Source organism: Brachyistius frenatus, unplaced genomic scaffold, assembly GCF_029030835.1.
Source record: "Brachyistius frenatus isolate BFR_SWC_R1_liver_20210118 unplaced genomic scaffold, ASM2903083v1 Contig_415, whole genome shotgun sequence".
NCBI lineage: Eukaryota > Metazoa > Chordata > Actinopteri > Embiotocidae > Brachyistius > Brachyistius frenatus.
The window spans coordinates 80,001-105,000 of record NW_027211014.1 but is presented as its reverse complement, the minus strand read 5'-3'; the positions used below and the strand labels follow the sequence as shown (position 1 = coordinate 105,000).

Sequence of the window (25,000 nt, the reverse complement as noted above, 5' to 3'; positions counted from 1 at the left end):
AGTCGAACTTCAGCTCTCATGCGACGTCTTTGAAGTGACGAATCGCTGCGACTCAGCAGATCAGATGCACGTGGAGCTCTGCGACCGCCGAGCCAACATCTTCATCCTCCTCTCGGTCGATCGGCAGCCGCTCCGACGGGACACGGGACTCCACGAGCTCAACTTCCACTCGTGTGTTTCTGCACAAACAGCATCAAAGGCCGATGATCGATAATGTAACAAGAAGCTCGCACTTTGCTGTTCTCAACTTTGACCTTCTTTGTCTAAAACTGGTGTCAACAGACTGAAGAAGAGTGTGATGAAGGTTGATCCGTCTAGTTTGTGTAGATTAAAGCTGTCTGACTCCGAGAGCTGATGAAGCAACTTTCCCTGAGTGTTTAGATGACGAACACGCATTTTATTTATAGAGTTCCTTCTATCTTTAATTATAATTTGTACAATAATGAGCGCTTACATGCTGATTTGGTTACTTGGATTTGAATAATGAGACGAGGGAATACAATGCAGACAACCAGAGAGAGGAGAGACTCGGTGGTATACGGCGCTGCAATCAGGCCGGCAGCAGGGAGGCTGCGTGCCGCTGATTTACGGCTTTTCACAGCTCACCTGAGCACCGCGGAGGAGCCGCTGTCAGCCGCCAACAAACCACCAGAACAGCTCCTGAAGTGGACAGGAGGAGAGAGGCTGGAGGAGACGCAGAGGAAACAACAACAGGGAGCTTGAAATCAGAGGAACTGTGCTGCCACGTCTCCTCTGATCTCCTGTGACACAACTGGAGGTGAACATGACTGCCCCCCCCCCTTACATCTTAATGCCTGTGCCGCTGATTTCCCTCCATCCTTACAAACAGCTGTTCCTCAGGCGGCAGGTGACAGAACACACCGACTCAACAGAAGCAAAGCGTATGTGATGAGTCACGGCCGTCTCTGGGAGGAGACGTTTCCAAGCAATTAGCTGAAGTAGCTGATGGACCTCGGCCATGCAGGCCGAAGGAGCGCGTCAGTTTTTATTGCTCAGTTTCCTGTTGTGGTCCAAAGCTTCAGCGGAGGAGGGAGAGAGAGAGAGAGGCTTTTAGAAGACACGGGTTTCTATTCCCAGAGAGAAGAACTAAAAAAAAATCTGTTTGGTGAAAACTGCATGAGTCAGCATTATTATTTCATCTCTGGAAATGAACACGACAACAATCAGAACCGGATCCTGACGTTAAACGTGGATGTAAAACATGTTCAACCTGCAGTCACAACATACACATGAATTTGAGGTCAACCACAGACTGTTTATAAAAGTGTTCATAGCTTCCAGGTCTGAAAATTGAAGTGTCTTCAGCTGCAATACCAGAGAGTGCCACTAGAGGTCGGCTCCAAAAAGCCTCCGGCTCCATAGACTCCCATTCAACTTCTGTCATCAAATCCAAGGTGAATAAAATGTGTCCATCAGTTATCTCGGTGTTGTTAGCTAAAGTCACTCCTTCTTCTTAGTTTTCTGGAGGTCCATCTGACAGATGACGTCACTGCTGGTTGATGCTGTACTAAAGTGTTTTTATAATATCTTACAACACATCTGTGTTTCTAATTATCCTTCAAACTTTTAACGTGTTTCTTCAAAGTTGAAACTAAAGTAAGGCATTAAAAGTGTTCTACTTTAATTCCAACTAATTAGTACTGACCCCATTTACATTTTCATCATGGATGCTTTGAGGTGTGTGAGGTGAATAATGAGGTACATGTGTTGAGATATCTTTACATCAAATTTTCATGCATGATGACGTCACCCGTTTTATGAATAAAGGCGTTTTCAGAGTTCGAACGATAGCCGTTTCCATGCCAACCCCCCGGGGATGGCGTCTGTCCGGTGACCGTGATCCCTCTGAGACTGAACTGCACTGGACCTGCTGGGACATGCTGCATCCCGTTTCATTTACAACCGGGTTCTCACCACTCGGCCGCGGTCACAGTAAAAATGAGGACATGAGGTCGTTCAGCACAAAGCGTCCAGCGGAGAACATGTTTTATTGAAGCAGTAACGACCTGCAGGTTTCTTCTTGTTTCGGGTTAGTGGAGTTAAAAACGCAGACTGAAGTGAGTGTAGAACGTCCCGTTTCTGGGAGGTTACACCACGATGAAGCTGCAGATATTCGGCATCACACCTTCTCTCTCTGCCATCAACTCAAGCGTTATTAATGTGCAAGAAAAAATTAATGAGCTCTGAAAAATAAACGAGGCATGAAATACGTGTTTGGGAACAATTTCACTGATGCAACTTTTTATTAAATTAAAGCTTCTGAGATGAGACTGCGTTTAATGGCGGCCGTTTAACCTCAGTGTGACATGTTGACTGTCTCGTATGGAAAAGTAAACCTGGAGGAAACGGTCCGATCAGTCAAACCCCCCCACCCCCCACCGGACCGTACCCACTGCTCACATGTACAGCTCTCGGCATCCGGCTGAGCAGAGGAGCTGCATGCTCGTGGGACCGTCCCGGACTGTACATGAATCCAAACGGGACGTCTCAGCTTCAGAGCAGCGAAACTTCACCGGACGAATGTAAAGAAGCTCGAAGCGCTTCGTGAGCTGGAAACTCAGCTTGTTAAGATGTTTTTAAAACTCATGCACTTAGTAGTTCCCTCAATATTCCACTAATGGTTTTGCTCTGGACCGTATCACGAGCCTGTTGTGAATGTTGTAATGTCAACAGGGTTACATAAGAAGACTATTCATATTTGGTCATAGCCTGCTCTTTATTTCACAGTTTAAAGTCGTTTTAAACTCAGTAAACAGTCGAGCTGCTTTTCATTATATTCAAACACAGATTCCATGTTAGTGATTCAAAATGTAAATCATCCTAAAGGAATTGATATTATTTAATAATCTGCGTGTAATTAGGTTCCATTTAAAAGGTGTAAAAGACTGTTTATTGGTTTCTCTGTGGATGATACTCAGATTTAATATCTCAGAAATACATGAAATGAGCAGAACCTCTTTAACGTGGTAGTGAAACGTTGTTCAAGACTTCAGGTCAGCTCCATGTCACCGAGTGTTCGGAGGTCATTTCATGTTCATCGCAGGGTTCATGTTGTATCTAAAGCTACAAAGGTTAGCTGCTCAATGACTTCCTGAGAAAGTTGTAGAAGAAAAGACTAATGAAGGGTAACTAGTTAGCTGGTTAGTTCCTTTAAAAGTTAGTTCGATAGTTTTGTTAGTTTGTTAGTTTGTTGGTTTGTACAATAGTTAGTTTGTTCTTTAGTTATTTCCTTATTTTGTCAGTTAGTTAGTGAGTTTGTTCGTTCGTTACTTAGTTAGTTTGTTCGTTCGTAAAGCAAGAAGAGAAATGTAGTCTAACCAACCGTTAAAACGATGCTGTTATGAGAAATGTATGAAGAACATGAAGAACATGTTGAAGATGATGTCACCTGCATACAAGTCTGTAATGTGGAGTGATATTAATAAATGACGAACAGAGGACTGAGAACAGACCCTGTGTGTTACTGAATATTTAACAAAAATAATTAAGAGCTTGAGTCCTTCAGGTTCAGAGACCGAGCGTCTCTGAATAGATGATTTCCATAAATAATGCAGGATCTTCTGTTCAAGGAGATGTTTGAAATCCCCTCTGAGGTGGTTTGACCATGGTACCTTTGGTTTCTGGGATACTTAGCATGCTACTCCACGGAGGAGCTCCGCTCCTGGAATATCGAACTATGATACGACAACGATGCATTAAAATGTTATTCAACGTCGGAAAAAATAAAAGATTCTTTTGCTTTTAACTCCGTTAAGTGACAGGACATCATTTCTACACGAGCGTCCTTCAAACATCGGCACTGCTTAAATGCAACCGGGTGTCTTCTTAACATTGAAATGAATATTGAACAAGTCACATCTTTATTGAGTTGGTTCACTTAAAAGATGCCGTTAACACGACAACAATCATCGATCCAGCAGAGTAACGCTCTCTTGTTCCTGGACACTGAGCTATGAGTCTGTTAACGAGCTGGATGATTGAATACTGGACTGGAAATGAGAGGTGTGTGTGTGTGTGTGTGTGTGTGTGTGTGTGTGTGTGTGTGTGTGTGTGTGTGTGTGTGTGTGTGTGTGTGTGTGTGTGTGTGTGTGTGTGTGTGTGTGTGTGTGTGTTTTATGGTCTAAAAATACACTTCTTGCCACCCTGACATGGGTTAAACTCCAGCAGTAAGTGATGAGACTCTGTCCTCTTTGTTTCCATTCAAAAACATTCAATAATTCGATGATGATCTGCCTGCTGACACCAGAGCACTGAAACCAATTAAAGGAGACAATGAAGGTTGTCATGTTTTGATGTGAAGAACCACCAGAGAAGAAAAAAGGACGAATAATTGACTCCCCAGAAAAACAGCAGCAGCTCTTTTCTTTTGTTTATAAAAGCTCACTTAGTTGATTTTCAGGTTATTAATTTGCAGACAAAACTAGTTTGCAAAGTCAAACTCAAACTGATGAGTAAGCAAAAAACTCTGCACATAGCTTTGATGTTGACTTCTGAGTACAACAACATCCTGCTCTCCATCCATCGCTCACTCTGTCTGCAGCTGGAAGCAGGAAGTGACAGATTAAAAGCACTCCTTCAGGTTAAAAGACAGTCTGACATCAGATCAGCTCTCAGAAGAAGACGCCTCTGGATGTGAAACTTGATTTCTCCTCCTGCTCTATTTTCCTTGTTGTTGTTGGTCTCTGATGATTCTCTAAATTTAGACTCTGTTCATTAGGACCCAAACATGCAGAAATCATAATTCAGATTGAAGTAATTAGAGGCCTGCTGGCTTCATGCCAACACTCCCGCCTCAGGTTTCCCTCTACTCTCATTGAAAAGTGGCCCAGGTGAAAAGCTGAGTTGGACTCTACCTTTGCAGCGAAGGACGAGCTGGGCTTCTCCAGGAGGTCCCACAGTTTCTTCCTCTTCTCGGAGCAGCACGTGGTGGTAAACTCCTCTCCCCCAGTATCGCGCATGTTCTCGGCCTCCCTCTTCAGCTCCTCGTTCATCTGCTCCTTCTTCTGGTGGTACCTGGCCTGGCAGCACGACTCCAGGTAGATCTCGTCGATGCCCCAGAAGTCCAGCTCTTGGCTGAAGGACAGGGCGCACATCTCCTCCATCATGTGCAGCTTCCCGGTGCGGTAGAAGTTCAGGATGGAGGTGAAGGCGCCGGGGTGTCGGTCGAAGAAGTACTCGTTGCTCTCCAGGCTGTAGTCGTCGCAGATCTCCATGACGGAGTCGTGGGTGTTGCAGTCCTTCAGCTTGCCCAGCCTGGTGCGGGGCAGCCTGTCCAGCGTCCTCCACAGGACCTCGTGGAGGAGCCCCCCGACGTTCAGCTTCACCCGGCGGCAGCGGGTCTTGCTCCGGATGATGTCTATCGTGTCCGGCGGCAGCGTGGTGGCCAACCGAGACTCCACTTTGATCATCTTCACTCAAGTCACTCGGTCAGCTGGAAGGACTGGAAGAGGCCGTCTGTCTGGTAGATTAAGAAGACATGGTCCCGAGGAAGACAGCATCAGGGTCCTCCTTCCTGTCTGGAGCCTGAAAAAAGGAAAGAAAACGGAAGTTACCGGGACGTAGCTGAAGGGCCGCCGGTGTCCTACAGTATCAATGTCAGGTGGTTTATCCACTCATCGGAGAACCGAAGAGATATTTTAATCAGCTTTAAGAGGTACAGCAGCTTTTCTTGCTGACAAGGGGGTTGGGAGGGTGGGTGGAGAGGGGGTGGGGGGGCATGATAAACGGCTCTCTGTCCGGCGCTGTCCGGTGCTGAAACGCGGACCGTGGCTGTCGCTGTCCGCGGTGCTGAAACGCCTCAGCTCGGGTGGGTCCGGCACCGTGCGTGGTGCAGTTCTGTGACGCTGCTGAACAGTTGTGTAGAGTGGGACTAAGCTGGACTAATACCGACACCGATTATCATCAACTTTGATTAAGATCCCATAACACGCTGCACCATCCCGGGGACAGGCTGCAGGCTTCACCGCTGCACAGCTTTAACAGCCTATTAATGATCTATTTATAAAAGGAGAACTAGTCTACTGACATATAAAGTTCGTTTTTGTTGAGTCAAACATGTCCGAGTCCTCCAACAGACCTGCAGTTTGGAGGAATAATTCAAATAAACCTCCACGAGCTGAACTCGTAGATTTTGAGCAACATCAAACAGAGACATCACATGTCCAACTGAAGACACAAAGCTCGCACAGAAACAACCCGTTCACACCAAAACAGACGCGTTTAAATACATACGTGTCTTGCTTATGTCCCGATTCCCTTCACGGAGCGACAGCAGCAACATGTCAGCAGTGGAAGCGGTAAAACTTGTCCTGTCTCTGCAGGTCTCCGGCGCTCTGCTGGGAGCTGATGGAGGCATCATGAGCTGCGCACCGACATGTCGGGAGAATATCTCTTTTTTCAGATATAAAACCGTCCAGTCCGCTCCGTGCACCGCTCCTCCTGGGAGGATTCAACAAGTAGACTCCGGAGAGCAGCCGGCGACGCTCTCGGTGTGTCTTCCTCCACCTGCCTGCAGCCTGTGTGTGTGTGTGTGTGTGTGTGCGCGTGTGCGTGTGTGTGTGTGTGTGTGTGTGCGTGTGTGTTCCGGCGCCTCTGACTGGACGGGATCCTGCAGGGACTGACTTCACTCAGGCTCCTCCAGCGGCGCAGCCTGTGTGAAGTTTAACCCTCGAAGAGCCGCAGAGCTGCAGCTCAGTCTGTGTTTCTGCTTAGAGCAGCAGATTTATGGGCCAGCAAGCATTATAATAACAACTCACATCCTGGTTATAAATGCTATTTTGTGTTTTTTTTTTTTTTTTTTAACATTATGGATTTATTGTGGCTAAACTGTGACATTTATTTCAGGAAGATATTTGCAGACATCTCCTTTAAAGAGCAGGAGATAAATGTCAACTTGTCCTACTGTAAGTTCCTCAGGAGATTTACAGAGATCTTATTTAGTCCTGAATCTTTACTCATGTTGGAATATTAAAATAATTCTTCACAAAGACAAGCTGGCAGTCACATTTAATAGAAAAGTTATTTAATATTCAACACAAAAGGTCTCAATATTTAGGAGACAGTTAAACTGGAGGTGAATCCTTCATGATTGTGTCCATAACTTCAATACCAGTCTGAAGTTTTTCAAGCACTTTTTAAATTTTAAGTGTCTTCTTATTTCAGTTTGGTCTTAAATATAATAAAATTGTAAAAGAAAGTTTGACAACACATTGTATTATTTACATTTATTGATAAATAGCAAAATAAATATAAATATAAAGTAGAAAAGTTCAGTATTGACACAATAAACAATGTTGTTTTTGTTGAAATGTTCATTAAAGTGTGTTTTCTTGTCGTCCTATTGTGTTTTTCTGGGTTTGTATCGGACCAGTAGGTCCTCCTCCGGTTGCAGAATCCCAAATCCATAACGGCTGGCGTTTATCTCTGGCATCTGAGCATGTGGGTCACACAGCTCCACATCATAGTTAGTCAGCAGCATGTAAACAAACCTGAGGAGGGAAGATGAAGCACACAACCAGGTCAGTCATGCAGAAATGTTAAAGCAACAAACTGTGCTGAGGAAGACTTTGAGGTCCGAACCGATGCCGAAGAGAATGTAGGACACTCACTGTCGGATGGTGTTGATGGCGAACTGCTTCCCCACACAGCCGTTGGTCCCGGCGCCCCACGGCATGGTGTAATATTTCAGCCTCCTCCCGCCTTTATAAAAGTCCTTCTTCACTGATCCGTCCTCGTTCAGGAAGCGGTCATACTTGAATTTCTGGAGAGGAAACATTATTTTCAGAACGATTTCTACAATAATAATAAAACATAAAAAGCCTGTTTGTTTGCAGCTTTTTGTCTTCCCACGGCCAGGAGCTGCGTTTGTGTTCCGTGCTCTGCTAACCCCTCCGTGGCCACAGCTCTGGGTAGCACCGGGTCACATTTACGTAGGCGTTGATTCCACCTTCCATGAACAACTACAGATGCTAATTACACTTAAGTCTGCCTCTAACAAGTCACTAATACAATTACAACAAGTCCCGCCGGCAGCTTTCGACGCAGCGGCGGCTTTAACAACAAACCTGCGGCTGGCGGTGGATCTCAGGGTCCATCTGAGGGCTGATGAACGGGAACAGACACACCCGGTCTCCTTTCCTCAGCAGGTACTGCTGGCCGTCAGCCATTAGGAGGGTCTTCTCCTGCACTACCTCTCTTGTGATGAAGGGGGCAGCGGTGAGTCTCAGTGTCTCTTCCAAAGCGCTGTCTGAGAAGAGGATGAAAAACAATGGGTTGTTAATAACAGCAGCATTTATTTTTGGAGAATTTTCTACTTTTAATACATTTTTGAAACTAATATGGTCAATTTACTTTATTAGGTTTTTTTTTTTTTATATATGTTACTGATTTAATCCGTTTTCCTTTATCTTCATCACTCTTTTTCCATTATTAAGAAATACAAGTTTCATTCCATAGACTCACAGTATACACAACATAATTAAAAAGGGAATCCAAACGTTTATCTGTCATTTTTCCGACATTAGAATCGACCTATTACTAATAAAGGATCGTCTGTTTGTGTGGAATGAAGCGCTCACCAAACACCGGCGTGCTCACGGATCCGTCCGGGAGAAACGAGATCTCACTGAACTCCGTCTTCACGGCCGTCAGAGCTTCAGGATTTGTCAACAAGAAGCCCAAAAGCCAGAAGGCAGCCGGACCGACGTTCCCCTGGAATACAGAAGCACGAGGTCAGAGAAACATCACGACCTCCACGGGACGTACATTCACCTTCTGTTTTAAAATATAGTTTAAATGACATTAAATCAAAAAGTGGATGATTTATTTCAGTGCTGGGAACGTGTGTGGAGGAGGAGAGCAGCTCTGGGTTGTCTCACTACTGGCGAGACTCGCTGCAGTAATGGTTTACTTAAAAAGGAAAGCGAGTGGAAACCTGAGGTCCCCCGCCGTCTGCCCGCGTCCAAGGGCAGGACATTCAGGATATTTAGTTTTATGGCCAACCACAGTGTAATTCATCAGGAGGGGGAACAAATAAAGGATAAACTATCACAAACTTTCCTCTTTAGTTGTTTTTAAATACACTCCAAAGACTCATAAATGATCACTTCACCAGACATAAACACTGCTGATGAGAGAACTTGTGCGTCCATCAAGACGTGTGTCATGACGACAAAACATGATCCAAACATTTGGCACATGTATCACGGACATATTTCACTGTATGTTTAAACCTGAGAGAATATTGGCTGATTACATCAGTGTTTGTCATTTCTACAAAGTACATCATGAAGTTCACGTCACCTTTTCAGGGTCATTTAAAAAAAAGACAAAAAAGACACAAAGTTATGACTCAAAAATAACACTTTGATGTAAATAAACCGAGATGACGTGCAGAAGATGATGAGTAAGCAGCTCGCAGAGAGACTTTGATATAATAAACACCTCCAGCAGGGCTGCAGGTCCGTATGATTCAGAACCGAGTCCGGTTAGACTGAGTAACACTCATCTTATTTAGTCACGCTCAACAAGATGACCAGGTGCATTCAACTTGTAATACCACCCTCCACCACAACAGGCGGTAGTGAGTCAGTGAGGCGTCCTGTCGGGTCCAACATGAGAGGAAGAAGAAGTCTCTTCTCACCTCTTATTACAATGACTGAGACCGTAAACACAATCAGTTTGTGAAGATAATTAATTCTGTAACGTTACTGACGGAGTTAACATTTTAAATGAGCTATTTGTTGTCATGTGGTTCAGACCAGTTAGCATAGCTATGTGTGATTAGCTCAATTAGTTTGTCATCCAGCTAGCTACCAAATGTATGAAGCAATCAAACCCGGTAAAACTGATCTTTAACATTATCATTAAAAACATCGTACATTGTTTGTTTAACTGCGACTATTGTCTTACTGTAGGTTTATTTTTTAGCTGATCAATACTGCGTCCAAACGATCATCAGTTAAATAAAAAGACAACTTCTAACCAGCAGGGAAATAAAACATGTGTTCAAAGAGGTGACTCACTATCGCCCCCTAACGCACCGGGTGGTATTACAACACGTTGGTTCAATCGAACATATTGCACCTTTAAACGGAGAACATGTCAGTAAAGATGACATTTCTTTTACTCTGACATTAAAACGAGTCAAAATCCACCAACACTAAAACGTGTTGTCAACACGGAGCACCTCATCTCACGCAGCTGAACAGCACCCTCATGTGGCCAACGGGAGTACTGCAGCTCTGCTCTCTGGAGACACGGTGGCATCGAGTTCATCTCCAACAGATTTATCCGATCACCGACTGGAGACACAGACCCGGTTCTGGTCCGTGACTCACCTGTGAAGCCCACAGCTGCATCAGCACCGCCTTCTTCTGCGTCTCCTCGTCGCTGCCCTCCTCCTGCAGCAGCCGCCGGTAGGCGTGGAGCCACGGGCTCGACCCCGAGTCCTCCGTCAGGCCCGTCGGCGCCAGAAGCTCCCAGAGTCTCCGGCGGACGCTCAGCGCCGTCCTCTTCTCCCCTGAAACACAACCATGAGGACGGGACAGAGTCACCGGGAGACCAGCGGCTGCAGGGTGGACAACATAACAGAGAATAGATCCTCCTGCAGAGGGGAGGGGTCATTAAACACCTCTTCAGGCTTTCAAATATGTCTTCGTTTGAATATACTTACTTCTAAAAGTTTCTTTTTACTTTTCTTTCTTTAGTTCCTCCACACTTTCATAGCTTTTAACATCTTTTAATTCCTCTTACCGCTCATATCTCATGTTTTATTCTCCCTTCTGCTAACTTTGAATCTGTTTAATGTCCTCATTGTTTATCTTCTACTTCTTATTTGACCACTCTTATTCTCATTGCAGCTTTGAATCTATCTTCTACATTTTCTTTTATCTCTATCTTGCGTCGGTCTCAAAGTGTTTTTTAAATGGTGTTTTTATTTTTCTGGTACACAGCTGTATCAAAATGTACAAAAGGTTGTGTCGAAGTAGTTTTGATTGATGTCGATGAGGTGAGACTGGAGGAGGAACGTGACGAGACTTCTCTGGGAACAGATGGAATAATAAACAGGAGGAAACGAGGCGTGCCATGATGGCGTGTCGCTCACGGACGACGATGAACTGCTAATCCCACAAAACCAGGAGACGCTATGTAAGCAACTGAGTAAGTGCACATCACCGTGGCAACTGCACAACAAATGATCGGATGATGTCAAACTGACAGTGACAGATGTAAACAGTGAGGACATTCAACACCAAGCAACACCAAGCAACACCTCCTGACTCATAACGTGGAGGCTTTCATAACAGTTGAAACAATGAGGAGCGGAGGAGGAGCTGAGGAGGAGCTGAGGAGGAACTGAGAAGGAACTGAGAAGGAGCTGAGGAGGAACTGAGGAGGAGCTGAGAAGGAGCTGAGGAGGAGCTGAGGAGGAACTGAGAAGGAGCTGAGGAGGAACTGAGGAGGAACTAAGAAGGAACTGAGGAGGAGCTGAGGAGGAACTGAGAAGGAGCTGAGGAGGAACTAAGAAGGAACTGAGAAGGAGCTGGGGAGGAGCTGAGGAGGAACTGAGGAGGAGCTGAAAAGGAGCTGAGGAACTAAGAAGGAACTGAGGAGGAGCTGAGGAGGAACTGAGAAGGAGCTGAGGAGGAACTAAGAAGGAACTGAGGAGGAGCTGAGGAGGAACTGAGAAGGAGCTGGGGAGGAGCTGAGAAGGAACTGAGGAGGAGCTGAAAAGGAGCTGAGGAGGAGCTGAGGAGGAACTGAGGAGGTCCGTGTCTCTACCTGCTCTCAGCGTGCCTCTCGCCAGTTTGGTCAGCAGCCCGTCAAACTTCATGTACTCCTCGTAGACGCTGGAGGGATCGCTGCAGTTGTTGTTCTGCTCGCCCCCGAACAGCGTCAGGTACCCCGCCCTGCAGGAGAGGAGACGACAGGATCCCAGCTGAGAAGGTATTTTCACGGTGATGAGAAGATAACCAGCCCACACACACTCAACAGAAACCATCCCAACTGGGTTTTTCCACTAACACACCTACCTGCAACAGAAAACATCACCTTCAAACACTGCTGCAACTTCAGGATAACTCGCATAACCCGCTGTTTACTAATGTTAGTTATGGTGAAGGAGGAACATCAGCTCGGAGGAACGTTCCACCGGAAACGTGACCTCATCAGAACCACATTCATCTTCCTGGTTTACAAACAGACGGCTGACCGCAGTGTAAACTGTTTAACTGAAGGCTTTTAACGTGTGTGTGTGTGTGTGTGTGTGTGTGTGTGTGTGTGTGTGTGTGTGTGTGTGTGTGTGTGTGTGTGTGTGTGTGTGTGTGTGTGTGTGTGTGTGTGTGTGTGTGTGTGTGTGTGTGTGTGTGTGTGTGTGTGTGTGTGTGTGTGTGTGTGTGTGTGTGTGTGGGCGGACAGTGTGTGTGTATGTGTATGTGTGTGTGTGTGTGTGTGTGTGTGTGTGTGTGTGTGTGTGTGTGTGTGTGTGTGTGTGTGTGTGTGTGTGTGTGTGGGCGGACAGTGTGTTTTCTTACTTAAAGAGCAGGCTGTAAGAGAAGTGGAACAATCCCTCCTCCTTCCAGTCTTTCTGGTTTTGAGGCGTCTCGGCTTTCAGCAGCGCCTGCAGGTGTCGGCTGGCCGAGCCGTTCAGATCCGACAGCCTGGTTCCCAGGAAGTGTCTGCAGACATCAGAGGAGGGAAAGGAGAGATGAACGGCAGCGCTGTGGAGGGAAACCTACAGATCAAGTGACGCTGACTGTGTTGAAGTGAAATACTGCGAGCCAAAGTCCTGATTTAACGTTTTCTTTCTGTTCTGCACCATAAATGAAAACTATGTCGATAACAAATGAGAAAAAACAAAACAAGAAATCTAAAAATAGATTTCCCAAAACAAGAGTTTGTTTTTTCCTTCACCGATTCTCTACAGAGATTGTTCGGGCACATTCCTGCAGACCTTTTCGCTTCCGATGAAGCAGTAAATGAAAATGAAAACAAGCTGTTTGTGGTTTTGGTTTGGAGCGTGCAGTGATACCTCTTCATCAGGGCTTTGGCGGCGTCCAGCTGGTGGTGCGGGAGCCGCAGGTTGAAGATCCTCTCCATGAGCACCTGAGCGTAGCGCGTGAAGTCCAGGGAGTCCGAGTCGTTGATGACGGCGTCGTACGAGTGTGGATCCAGCAGCACCGTCACGTAGCGGCCGGCGGCACGAACCTGCAGGTCATCACCACAGGGGGCGCCGGTGAGATACAGAATACAGAGAATCTTACAGCACAATATTTAAAGCTAAGTTGAATCAGTTTCTGATGGATGGAAGAATTCCTTAAATCTCCTGAATGAACATGAGATCACATTTGTTGGAAAACACATTAAAAAAAAAGAGGAAACTTTATTTGTTTCAGGATAACTACGAGTCATATTTCATCCCGATGCACGTAGACGTTGTATGATTGTATCTGCAACATGCTGTTACATTAATGAGACCTTATTCATGAGATGTATTTAACAGTCAGAGTGAAGCGGCAGCAGGAAGGTTTTAACCTCTCACATCAGAAATAAAAAAATAGAAACTAGCAGATGATTCCTTGACAAGTCTGGTTTAAACTTTACTTTCATTCATCAGACTTTACTGACAACAACTTTCTTCTCTGTAGTTGCAGCCACATAAATAAAAGCACAACAGAATAACAAGCTTTCAGTACCACACTGTAAAGTTGTATCAAATATTAAAGTTGAACAAAAAAGTCAAACTATCAAATTATGTCATTTTCTTGCTGTAAAGCACTTTGTATGAAAAGTTCTATACAAATAGTTGTTATTATTATATAATCCCTAAATATTCAAATCCTTTGTGGTTCTTGTACTCACAGTAAAAATGTCACCGTGTTTCATCTTCATTCGATTTAAGAACTTTGCAGCATCTTTTCCAAACTGGAGAGCGTGTCCCAACCACGGGATGACTCCTCTGTCCAGAGGCGGCTCGCTCTTACATCTACAGACAAAAACAGAAACAGTCAGTGAAATTATGAATAAATGATTTTATGCTGCTTCTGATCTCAGTGTCACTTCATCCTTCTGACATTACAGTAAAGGTTGGCGCTCACACTTGTTGTGGAACGTTAACAGTGATTCACAATGATGTTTTCTGTTTTCTGCCAAAGTTATTATGGAAGTCTGCGTTTCAACGGTTAAACTTATTTCACTGGAAAATGATTTAAAATAAGGTTACAGTACAGATTAATCTCCTCAAATCCAAACAAAACCCTGTGAAATGAAGCCAGAAGGACACATTTATAAACTTAACCATCGAGTTTTACTACATTCCTTTAAATGGAGCAGGTCCAGACAATAAACAATTACATGAGTTTATATGGTGATTAAAGTCCCTATTTGACAATATTATTTTTTATAAACTCATTAAAAGTATCGTCACGTAAAGTAAACAGCAAAAACATTTATGAGGAGACAAGTTAAAAACCCATTTGTGTGCTCAGGTGACGAGTGGAGGAGGACGGACGTGCCGCGCGTAAAGGTGACAGGTGAGCACCTTACCTGGATCTGTGTGTGACGGTGAAGTACAGCAGGACCAGCAGCACAACGGCCCAGATCATCTCGTGCGTTCAAGTCTCGGCCGCGCGACGTCTCTGGAATCCCCTCCGCCGCGCACGTGGACTTTTATGCGATTTCCCAGCCGTGATTGCGTCACCGCGTCGCCGATACGACATCTTCACATCTCCGCGCCACTCATTGTTCCAAAAGAAAGTCCATAATATGCCGACTGACGTCATTGGGAAGACGACAAGTGAGTAAACTTATGACCTCATGACTTCGATCAACACGATGACGAAATGACATCTGATTAACGCAAATCCGTCTGGATTCATTTTATAGAGTTAAATGTAAAATATATAAAAGGCAGAACAACTAATTTATATCTGATGTGATATTGTTGATCCAAAACTGCAACAGGCGTGATCCTGAACATGTTGATGCAATTCTGATTATAATAACGGAGAACTATTGTTTAAAAATACGGACAAACAGCATTATTCTCCGGGGAGATATCTGGATTTCATTTCTCCTATCAAACTTTATAAGTTTGTCCTTTTGTTTCCTTTTTCTAAAAAACAGTTATGAAAACTGGTAAATAAATCTGCTGTATTGTCTGTTTGGGAACCTTTTGGTGTTTATGGACATTTAATTAAAGGAACGTTAAAGGAAACAAAGTTCTACCTGCAAACGTTCACGTACACTGTTTTGTTACTGCCACTCAAACTGAGTCACACACACACACACGCACACACACACACACACACACACGCACACACACACGCAGTCACGTTTCCAGTGCAACTCGACACCAGTTACACTTGATTTTGTTGAGCGTTCGTGTCCGACGTGATAAATGTCGACATCAGCTGACTTGGTGATGGAACCTTTATTCATGAATCGAGCAGCTTCTGGATTTTGGACACAGATGAAGCTGAAATGTGAAACATGAAGAACTTAAAAGTGCTGCTGAACAGGACAGCTTCTCTCCAGTGTGGAACCAAATGAGAAATAAAAAAAATAAAATATATGTCCTTCAACTGCTTGGCATGCTGGACCAGCTTGAATGAAGAAAAAAAAAAAGTTAACCTGGTAAAAAAAGAATATAAATAAATCGGTCACAGCCTCCGACCTAACGGTAGGATGTAAACTAGGCGAGCGCCTCCTCCTCCTCCTCCTCCTTGTCCTCCCCCTGAGCGTTCGCGCCTCCTCGTGATTCATAGACGTCCTCCGGCGTTTGGCCGAACTCGGCGCCGGTCCGCTTCAGGAGGTAAACTCCGGCGTGCAGACCCCCGACGTTCACCCAAACAGTGTGCAGCTTCCTCCACAGCCCCCCCATCCTGGAGACGGCCTGCGAGACACCAACCAACAGATGACCACATCGGCTTCATGTAACACAGGATCTCAGTCTGTTTCCAACAGATGGATGACTCGGTGGTTTAAAGTTGATGACGAGCAGAATAAACATTAACAAAAACATTCACGGAAGAATTGTAATCACAAATGAAACAAGCTCAGTTGACCTGTTTCCATTTCACAATAAAACCCGAGGATGAAGTTGGAGGTTTGTTGACGTCTTGGAAATCATCGCCCGCCGCTCCACCAGGCAGTTCCACTTCCTTCACCTTTCACACCGTCCACATCCACAGGTTTCATCACCATGACTCACTTCTCATGTTCACAAACCAATGAGTCAAGGATATTTAAATAAATTATACAGTTCAAACTACTTATTGTTGTTTACTTACATACAATATTTATACATCAGTGTTTATGGAAACTTGGTTTTTGTAGTGTCACGAAAAATACTTTTAAACTCATCTCCTCAAAACTCATGAATATGTTTCACTGGTTATTAATCAGTATTATTCAGTAACGTGATTTAAATATTGTAAATATAACGAATATTTAAAGTGATTGATGTTTTCAGGTGTCTCAAACACATCGTTGCTGCTGCTGATCCTCTGGAAAACTGGAAACGTATTTTCACCGACTGATATATTCATATTAATAATGACAATGAGCATTTGATCCTTTTTAAATAAGTTGATCTTCTGTTTTATCAGAAATATAAAGCAGCAAATCTCAAAACTCAAAGTGACTGTTGATAAAAAGAGAAGTGGACTATTGCTCCACAACTGCAGTTACTTCTGTTTAGGAAATTTAGAAGAAGTATTTTTAGAGTTTGTCCCTGAGAACAGGTTTCACATGGACACACCGTTTAGTTTAACGTCGGCACGCCTCACTGACGTACACAACAATGAAGAGGTGAAGGGTGATGATCCGAACCAAAGGTCCTCGGGCGGAGCACCTTCTTCGGTGTTTCCGTCTGCTTCAGAGGCTGCAGGCTTCACCTGCTCCTCATCAACACTTCATCACGGACACTGCAGCCATTTTCTGAGCAGCTGCATCTACCCGTGTCCATGAGTACTTTATATTTAACATAATATCTACTATAACTATGCTGATACTGATCTAAGTTAGTCAAATAATCACAATATTAATATGTCACAACATTTTTGCAGCGACCCCTCAAATGTAGTCATCAAACACTTTTCATATTTGTGACAAAGACGTCAGATTGTTTCAGTGTTTTTTCCAAATCTAATTCTAAAGATCTACTAAAAACACAGAAACGCAACAATTTATAATTTAACAGAAGCATCTTCTGGCAAAACATGTTTCTTATTGGAACACATCGACCAAAATATACAGATATCTGTGATGCAAGACGACGTAGGTGTTTGTTTATTGATAATATATAACAATATATAACACAGTATAACATAATATATAACAATATATAACATAATATATAACAATGGACATCTTCCCATCAGCTGGTTGGTTATGAATAATAAGGCTACAGAGTTATAGGTAGCGTATGTATCCAAGTATATATATCCAAGTATATATATCCAAGTATATATATCCAAGTATATATCCATGTGTATATCCAAGTATATATATCCAAGTATATATCCAAGTGTTTATCCAGATTATCAGGAGAGGACTCGCACTGTGATTTATTTAGTTAGTTCTCATTAAATTGGAATTTTATTTTCCTGGAAAAACTCTGATATCTTTGCTAATCTGCAGGAGAAATGTGTCGTGTTCAGTGTGTAGTGTTTAGTGTGTAGTGTTTAGTGTGTAGTGTTTAGTGTGTAGTGTGTAGTGTGTCGTGTTCAGTGTGTAGTGTTTAGTGTGTAGTGTGTCGTGTTTAGTGTTTAGTGTGTAGTGTTTAGTGTGTAGTGTGTCGTGTTTAGTGTTTAGTGTGTAGTGTTTAGTGTGTAGTGTTTAGTGTTTAGTGTGTAGTGTTTAGTGTGTAGTGTGTAGTGTTTAGTGTGTAGTGTGTCGTGTTCAGTGTGTAGTGTTTAGTGTGTAGTGTGTCGTGTTTAGTGTTTAGTGTGTAGTGTTTAGTGTGTAGTGTTTAGTGTGTAGTGTGTAGTGTTTAGTGTGTAGTGTGTCGTGTTTAGTGTGTAGTGTGTCGTGTTTAGTGTAGTGTGTCGTGTTTAGTGTGTCGTGTGTAGTGTTTAGTGTTTAGTGTGTCGTGTTTGTGTAGTGTGTAGTGTCGTGTTTAGTGTGTAGTGTGTCGTGTTTAGTGTGTCGTGTTTAGTGTGTAGTGTGTTTAGTGTGTAGTGTGTCGTGTTTAGTGTGTAGTGTGTCGTGTTTAGTGTGTAGTGTGTAGTGTGTAGTGTTTAGTGTGTAGTGTGTAGTGTGTAGTGTGTAGTGTTTAGTGTGTAGTGTGTCATGTTTAGTGTGTAGTGTGTCGTGTTTAGTGTGTAGTGTTTAGTGTGTAGTGTGTCGTGTGTAGTGTGTCGTGTTTAGTGTGTCGTGTGTAGTGTGTCGTGTTTAGTGTGTAGTGTGTCGTGTGTAGTGTTTAGTGTGTAGTGTGTCGTGTTTAGTGTGTAGTGTTTAGTGTGTAGTGTGTCGTGTTTAGTGTGTAGTGTGTAGTGTTGTGTGTAGTGTTTAGTGTGTCGTGTTTAGTGTGTAGTGTGTCGTGTTTAGTGTTTAGTGTGTAGTGTGTCATGTGTCGTGTTTAGTGTGTAGTGTGTAGTGTGTCGTGTTTAGTGTGTAGTGTGTCGTGTTTAGTGTGTCGTGTTTAGTGTGTCGTGTGTAGTGTTTAGTGTGTCGTGTTTAGTGTGTAGTGTTTAGTGTGTAGTGTGTCATGTGTCGTGTTTAGTGTGTAGTGTTTAGTGTGTAGTGTGTCGTGTTTAGTGTGTAGTGTGTAGTGTTGTGTGTAGTGTTTAGTGTGTCGTGTTTAGTGTGTAGTGTGTCGTGTTTAGTGTTTAGTGTGTAGTGTTTAGTGTGTAGTGTGTCATGTGTCGTGTTTAGTGTGTAGTGTGTAGTGTGTCGTGTTTAGTGTGTAGTGTGTCGTGTTTAGTGTGTCGTGTTTAGTGTGTCGTGTGTAGTGTTTAGTGTGTAGTGTTTAGTGTGTAGTGTTTAGTGTGTAGTGTGTCATGTGTCGTGTTTAGTGTGTAGTGTGTAGTGTTTAGTGTGTAGTGTGTCGTGTTTAGTGTGTAGTGTTTAGTGTGTAGTGTGTCATGTGTCGTGTTTAGTGTGTAGTGTGTAGTGTTTAGTGTGTAGTGTGTCGTGTTTAGTGTGTCGTGTGTAGTGTGTTGTACCTTGGAGAAGCACTTCTTGTCCTGCGTCAGGAGGACGGCCTTCCCTGAGCCGGGTCGGCACACGCGGGCCATCTCCCTGAGACAGGACGGGTACAGGTCCCAGTTCTTCTTCCTGGATCCCATCCTGGACAGAAACAGTCACAGAATCGCTGCACTGATCCACAACTTAAGGTGTTCAATGTACTGTGACCTTTCACCTCTGTTTGGTGTCTTTATTCAAGACTCTGCTTTAGTTTAGGTATTAAAAACATCGACTTGTTCCAAATAATATCTACATACTATTAAATCCAACACTCGGTTGTTATTGTACCTCTTTCCGAAGGGCATGTCGGTGATGATGATGTCGACAGAGCCGGTCCTGATGGGTAACTTACACAGATCCCACTGCACCGTGTCGATCGGTAGTCCCGACGCACTGTTTAAAGGATGAACATCATTATACTGATCATCAGATACATGTTTAATCCCTGCGAGGTGTCCAGGTGTTCAGTCTCACCTGCCCTTGTCTGCCCTCCGTCTCTGGATGTGACACACGTTGTTGACCGTGCGGTTCACTGCCATGTCGTTGTTGTCCCCGGCGACGTAGAACGAACTGCTAAATTCTATGGCGCCCTGCAGATCAAACGCATCACACAACGGTTGTTATCGTGATCTCGAGGACATCCCAGAATAACCCTGCTTCCTCAAATGTCAAACTCTCTGACTTTCACCGAGTAAACAGCTGAAACTTCACGACCTCTAATGAACAGAACAACATGCTGCTGTTGTGCTGAGCAGACAACAAACAGACGTCATTTATTTCAGAGGTTTTCAGTATAAAACTTCCAAGAAGCCAGCCTGCTTCTCGCCAATACCTGATAGATCTCTAGTAGTTTTACAAACTTTACATTCAGCTTTTCCTTTGAAGTCTTCATTTTGTAGCAAAAGATCTTCAAATCTATATTTTCCTGCATGTTTGCCTTCATAAACAAGAAAAGACATCTCTTGACTGAAGAGCTGCGACATGTTGACGAACAGAAAGAGGATGAAAACACTCAGGTAACACAGGAATCACCTGAAATAAATAATAAATAAACAAATAAGACTACATGGAAATATTATATTTTGATGAATGAACTAAAACTTGAACATGCAAACATAATTCGCAGATATTCCAGAACTCAAATCCCTCACTGTCCCAGTCTGGAAGAGAGTCCATCCAACCTGCTGACTCATCTTCTTTCTGACAGATTCAGCAGGATGAGCTCATTAATGAGAGACAACTTTAATCAGATAAACATTTTCTTTCTGGTGATAAATCATCTGAACAACCTGAAGGTCGCTGTGATGAAAAACCAACACTGTGATTCGACTTTTCCAACTCTCACTCATCGGGTGAACGTCATGTGTCCCGCTGACGGTGTCCGTTGTGTAGTTTTGTGATGCTGTGTGTGTTTTTCACTGTGTTGTTGTTGTTCAGGTTCATTTGACGGTTTCCGTCGTTCAGTCTCACCTCCAGTGGAATCGCTCCGGTCCCGCACATCGGATCAAGTATGACATCAGAGGCCTGAGGTTTACACAACCTGTCAACACACACAATATGGATATGAGACCGATGTGGTGTGTTTAATAAGCACTTTATGAATCTGTTTTCCTCTCAGCTGTGCAGACACTTATCTTTCTCACAGGCAGGAAAGATGCAAAAACATCCTCAACATTCACGTTCTCCCATATTTTAAAGTCGTCTCCTGTTTTTTTTTCCGGGAAACTTACGTAGTTTATATGACGACCCTCTAAATTTATTTTAATAGGCATCATACACAGATGCATACGTTTTTAGTGCTCGTCTGACGTTACCTTCGTTTTCAGATCATCTATGAATTCTAATATAAATATAAATCACTGCAACTCAACCTGATTCAAACAGCATGTGAGCAGCGGTTTGTTCTCCACAAGACGTTCAGAAATACAAAGTGGTTCAGTGGCTGAATATTACTGCCTCAGGCTGTTTACATCACCCGACCTCCACCTCCACCCACACCACCAACTCCACACCACCCCCAACCACCAACTCCACCTCCACACCACACCACCACCACCAACTCCACTCCCACCTCGTCAACATCATTGTTTTCATCTGACGTGAACTTTATTGAGTCGGTCACTTCTTTAAAAACCTCCAGCTGACTTGGACACCTGAATGTTACCCAGACAGATTTATAGTGATTCTGTTGGCGCTGCCCGTCTTTGTTATTTCAGCTCTTTCAGAAGGAACACTTAATTGTTGTTGTTGTAACCTTTGTCATTTTCATTTAAGTTCAAGGTCACATCATAGAAGTTTATTCTGGCTCACAAACTAACCAAACCTCTGAATACATAATATCATTCTGTCTGACTAATGAAGAGGAGCTGAAGGGACGGGTTTGTTTGGGAATAATTTAGTAGGACTGAGGTGATGTGTTCACCACAGGACAGATAATAATCACACCTGATAAAATAATGACTCAGAGATGAAATCACTGATGGATCTGAAGCTGGTTGATTAAATCTCTACCGATTACTGTCTCCAAGACAACTTAGTGATCTTTCTACAAGTAATATGGATTTAAAAATGCACCAAAAGCCTCATTTGTGGCTCCACAGATAAATACATAAAAAGTTCAATTTAATGACCTTTAACAGAGGAAAACAGTCCTTTTTATTCTCGGGCGTTTTTAAAAAACAGAAAGGTTGATTTCTTGACTCATACTTTTGATTTATGTTCGTCTTAAACGGAAAACTTGAGTTAGCAGATCTGCTCTTTGTCTCTGTTGTTACGCCTTCAAATAAATAGTGAGGTGTGACTTTCAGATGAATGTCAACACAGAAGACGTTTTCCTGGCAGAACGCCTCACCAGCATCAACACAACACCTTCCCAGCCAGAGTCAGCCGGCCAATCAGGATTTACAAATCAAATTAAATACTTAATTTGTTTATAACACAAACTGAGTGCCTCGAATAAATCCTGATAAAACCCGATACGTTCAAACTGTTACCCGAACGTCCCGTAGAGTTACCTGAACGTCCCGGAGTTACCTGAACGTCCCGTAGAGTCACCTGAACGTCCCGTAGAGTCACCTGAATGTCCCGTAGAGTCACCCGAACGTCCCGTAGAGTCACCTGAACGTCCCGTAGAGTTACCTGAACGTCCCGTAGTTACCTGAACGTCCCGTAGAGTCACCTGAACGTCCCGTAGAGTCACCTGAATGTCCCGTAGAGTCACCTGAATGTCCCGTAGAGTCACCCGAACGTCCCGTAGAGTTACCCGAACGTCCCGTAGAGTTACCTGAACGTCCCGTAGAGTCACCTGAATGTCCCGTAGAGTCACCCGAACGTCCCGTAGAGTCACCTGAACGTCCCGTAGAGTTACCTGAATGTCCCGTAGTTACCTGAGCATCCCGTAGAGTTACCTGAACGTCCCGTAGTCACCTGAACGTCCCGTAGAGTCACCTGAACGTCCCGTAGAGTCACCCGAACGTCCCGTAGAGTCACCTGAACGTCCCGTAGAGTTACCCGAACGTCCCGTAGAGTCACCTGAACGTCCCGTAGAGTTACCTGAATGTCCCGTAGAGTTACCTGAGCATCCCGTAGCACAAAGTAGAGCGCAGCGTGGTGGGTCCGAAGTGACTGATGTTCCTGCGATGAAGACTCTCCTCGGTAAGTGCGATCCCGATCACCACCTCCTCTTTGTGGATGTTTAGTAAGACCTGCAGCAGATGGAAAAACATGATGAGAAATCAGATGTCATGTGTTTACTCTCAATGACGCTGAGATGATTTAAAGAACTCAAAAAAAGGTCCTGAAGTCACAATAATTAACATAAATTCTAGAAATCTCTGCAATGCTTGTTGCAGCTTGTAATTTGGCAGAATTCCTGTAATATTTCTGCAAAAAATGTTGTGAACAGAAGCTCTGCTGAAGTCACATTTCTAGACCAAACAAACAAACAAAACAAAAACAACTAATCATTTCCAATCATCAAGGCTCCGCCCCCTATCCTTACCATCAAAACAAACTTTGTGCACAGGAGAAAACAGGAAGTGACGGGGTTTGTGGGAAATGTGGTCTTATGACGAATGAGGAACATGTTCAATGAGTTTTCTCCACTTCCAGCTGAGAGACTGAACTTTGTTTTAGTGTTGAATGAATGTGATTTAAAGCATGTAAATGTCTTATTCTGACAGCAGATGTGTTCTTTGTTCTGTATTTCAGTCACAGACGGTTTGTTCTGGAAACATTCATCACTTTAGACTCTTTTTATCACTTTGAGCCCCGTGATGCTTCTCTAAGTTCAATAAATACGTCAAAAAAAAAAGATGAGCACTGTGATGTGTAGAGGGATTATTATCACAGGAAGTCAGCACATTATTCTTTATAACAGGGAGGTGGTAAACATTTTTTGTACTTTTGTTTCCTCGACTGCAATTTTACCGTAAAAAAACCCTTAAAAATCCACAAATTACATCATAATTTTAGAGTAAAATCAGCTGCAAAATCAAAACAAATCACAAAAAAACTTGAAATCCTGGCGGGACTGATTTTGAGTTGTTGGACTGCTGTTTGGATAAAACAAGACGACTGAAGATGTCACTCTGAAAACTTGTAATGGGATTCTTTCTTTTCACATTTTTTTGACATTTCATTAACTATATGAATAAATTATTATTTGAAAAACTAATAATGAAAATATCTATTTGTTGCAAATTTAAGAGCAAACTACACACAGCTGGTTCCAAACAGTGAAATACTGAGAGCTGTTCAACACATGGAACATTTTAAAGAAACATCAACATCACTTTAAAACACTGAAACATTCTTCAACCCGTCACAGAGATGAAGAATGTAAATAACAGCTGTTATTCTTTCTTCTGACTCCCTTCGCTCACGACGTGCTAGTTTATCTCGACGAGGGTTCGTCTTGGCCGGAGTTCATCGTGCATCCCTCCCGCCTACCTCGATGTCAAACTTCGTCATGTCTGCTTTCCACTGGAAGAACTCCTGCACGGCTCCCCCGAAGTCTCTGGCGGCCTCGTTGGACGAGAAGCTGTGTTTGTCGCCGGCTCGGCTGCACGTCACACGAAACTTGATGAGTTTGGACGGCGGCGCCTCCGAGGCGTCCGGGACGCAGGTCTCCGGCTCGGCCGCGCTCTCCTCCTTCGTCGGGTCCTCGGAGGCAGACGTCTCCTGAGGAAGCTGCTCGGCGTCTCCGGCGGCCTCCTCGCCGCTGGGTTTGTTGGGTTTGCTGGCGTTTCCTCCTCTCCGGTGGCCTTTCTTCTTCTTCAGGGTTCGGTTCAGTTTCCAGACCTCCAGCGCGTTGGTCCACGGCAGCGTGGCGGCGAGCTGCTGCAACTCCATCAGCGTCTCCTCCTGCACAAAACACACCGTTTCTTATGCTGACAACAACACGGATGAACTCAACATGCGCCGCAACAGCCGGCTCACCTTGGACTCTTTGAACAGGTAGTGATCGTATTCATCGACCACGACAAACAGGTTGTCGACAGACCTCAGGAGATGCACCTGCAGGGAGGAAGTCACAGAGAACACATCGGATATGAGTCTCAAAATATAAACCGGCATCGTGTTCAGTGTCTGCAGCTCGGTCTGACGGTAATAAACACCAGAACCAGCAGGTCGCTCACCTGGAACAGCTTGTCAGTAGTAATCGGAAAGTAAATGCGACCTCGATCTTTGCTGATTCGTGCATCGACCCCGATTTTCTCCTTCACCTCCTCGGCTGCAGTGTGTTCAAACCCGGTGGGGACGGTGGCCCCGACGGTGACGGTGAAGATGG

General features: G+C 44.0%; 3 protein-coding genes across 3 annotated transcripts in view; all 3 read right to left on the bottom strand.

The window, feature by feature from the left end:
• The window catches only part of LOC138636920 (potassium voltage-gated channel subfamily B member 1-like), a 37,283-nt gene extending 30,717 nt beyond the window's left edge, over nt 1-6,566 (bottom strand). Inside the window, exons 1-2 of the mRNA XM_069725236.1 lie at nt 6,253-6,566; nt 4,875-5,544 (exon numbers count right to left, since the gene is read on the bottom strand). Of these exons, the coding sequence (XP_069581337.1) occupies nt 4,875-5,429 (555 nt within the window). The 5' untranslated portion in view covers nt 5,430-5,544; nt 6,253-6,566. The remainder of the gene's footprint in view (nt 1-4,874; nt 5,545-6,252) is intronic.
• Nucleotides 6,567-7,037: 471 nt separating this feature from the next.
• LOC138636919 (prostacyclin synthase-like) lies at nt 7,038-14,757 on the bottom strand. Its single transcript, XM_069725235.1, has 10 exons — nt 14,566-14,757; nt 13,882-14,005; nt 13,052-13,227; nt 12,555-12,698; nt 11,803-11,930; nt 10,359-10,540; nt 8,598-8,730; nt 8,085-8,266; nt 7,629-7,780; nt 7,038-7,508 (listed from the first exon to the last, which is right to left on the bottom strand). Exons 1-10 carry the CDS (start codon nt 14,622-14,624, stop codon nt 7,358-7,360), a joined length of 1,431 nt encoding a protein of 476 aa, XP_069581336.1. The 5' UTR covers nt 14,625-14,757; the 3' UTR covers nt 7,038-7,357.
• A 675-nt stretch (nt 14,758-15,432) lies between these two features.
• The window catches only part of thumpd3 (THUMP domain containing 3), a 9,955-nt gene continuing 387 nt past the window's right edge, over nt 15,433-25,000 (bottom strand). The window contains exons 1-9 of the mRNA XM_069725234.1: nt 24,849-25,000; nt 24,649-24,726; nt 24,160-24,573; nt 22,783-22,913; nt 20,680-20,749; nt 19,684-19,799; nt 19,498-19,602; nt 19,188-19,311; nt 15,433-15,913 (exon numbers count right to left, since the gene is read on the bottom strand). The exon at nt 24,849-25,000 is cut by the window's right edge and continues 387 nt beyond it. Coding sequence (XP_069581335.1) covers nt 15,713-15,913; nt 19,188-19,311; nt 19,498-19,602; nt 19,684-19,799; nt 20,680-20,749; nt 22,783-22,913; nt 24,160-24,573; nt 24,649-24,726; nt 24,849-25,000 — 1,391 coding nt within the window. The 3' untranslated portion in view covers nt 15,433-15,712. The remainder of the gene's footprint in view (nt 15,914-19,187; nt 19,312-19,497; nt 19,603-19,683; nt 19,800-20,679; nt 20,750-22,782; nt 22,914-24,159; nt 24,574-24,648; nt 24,727-24,848) is intronic.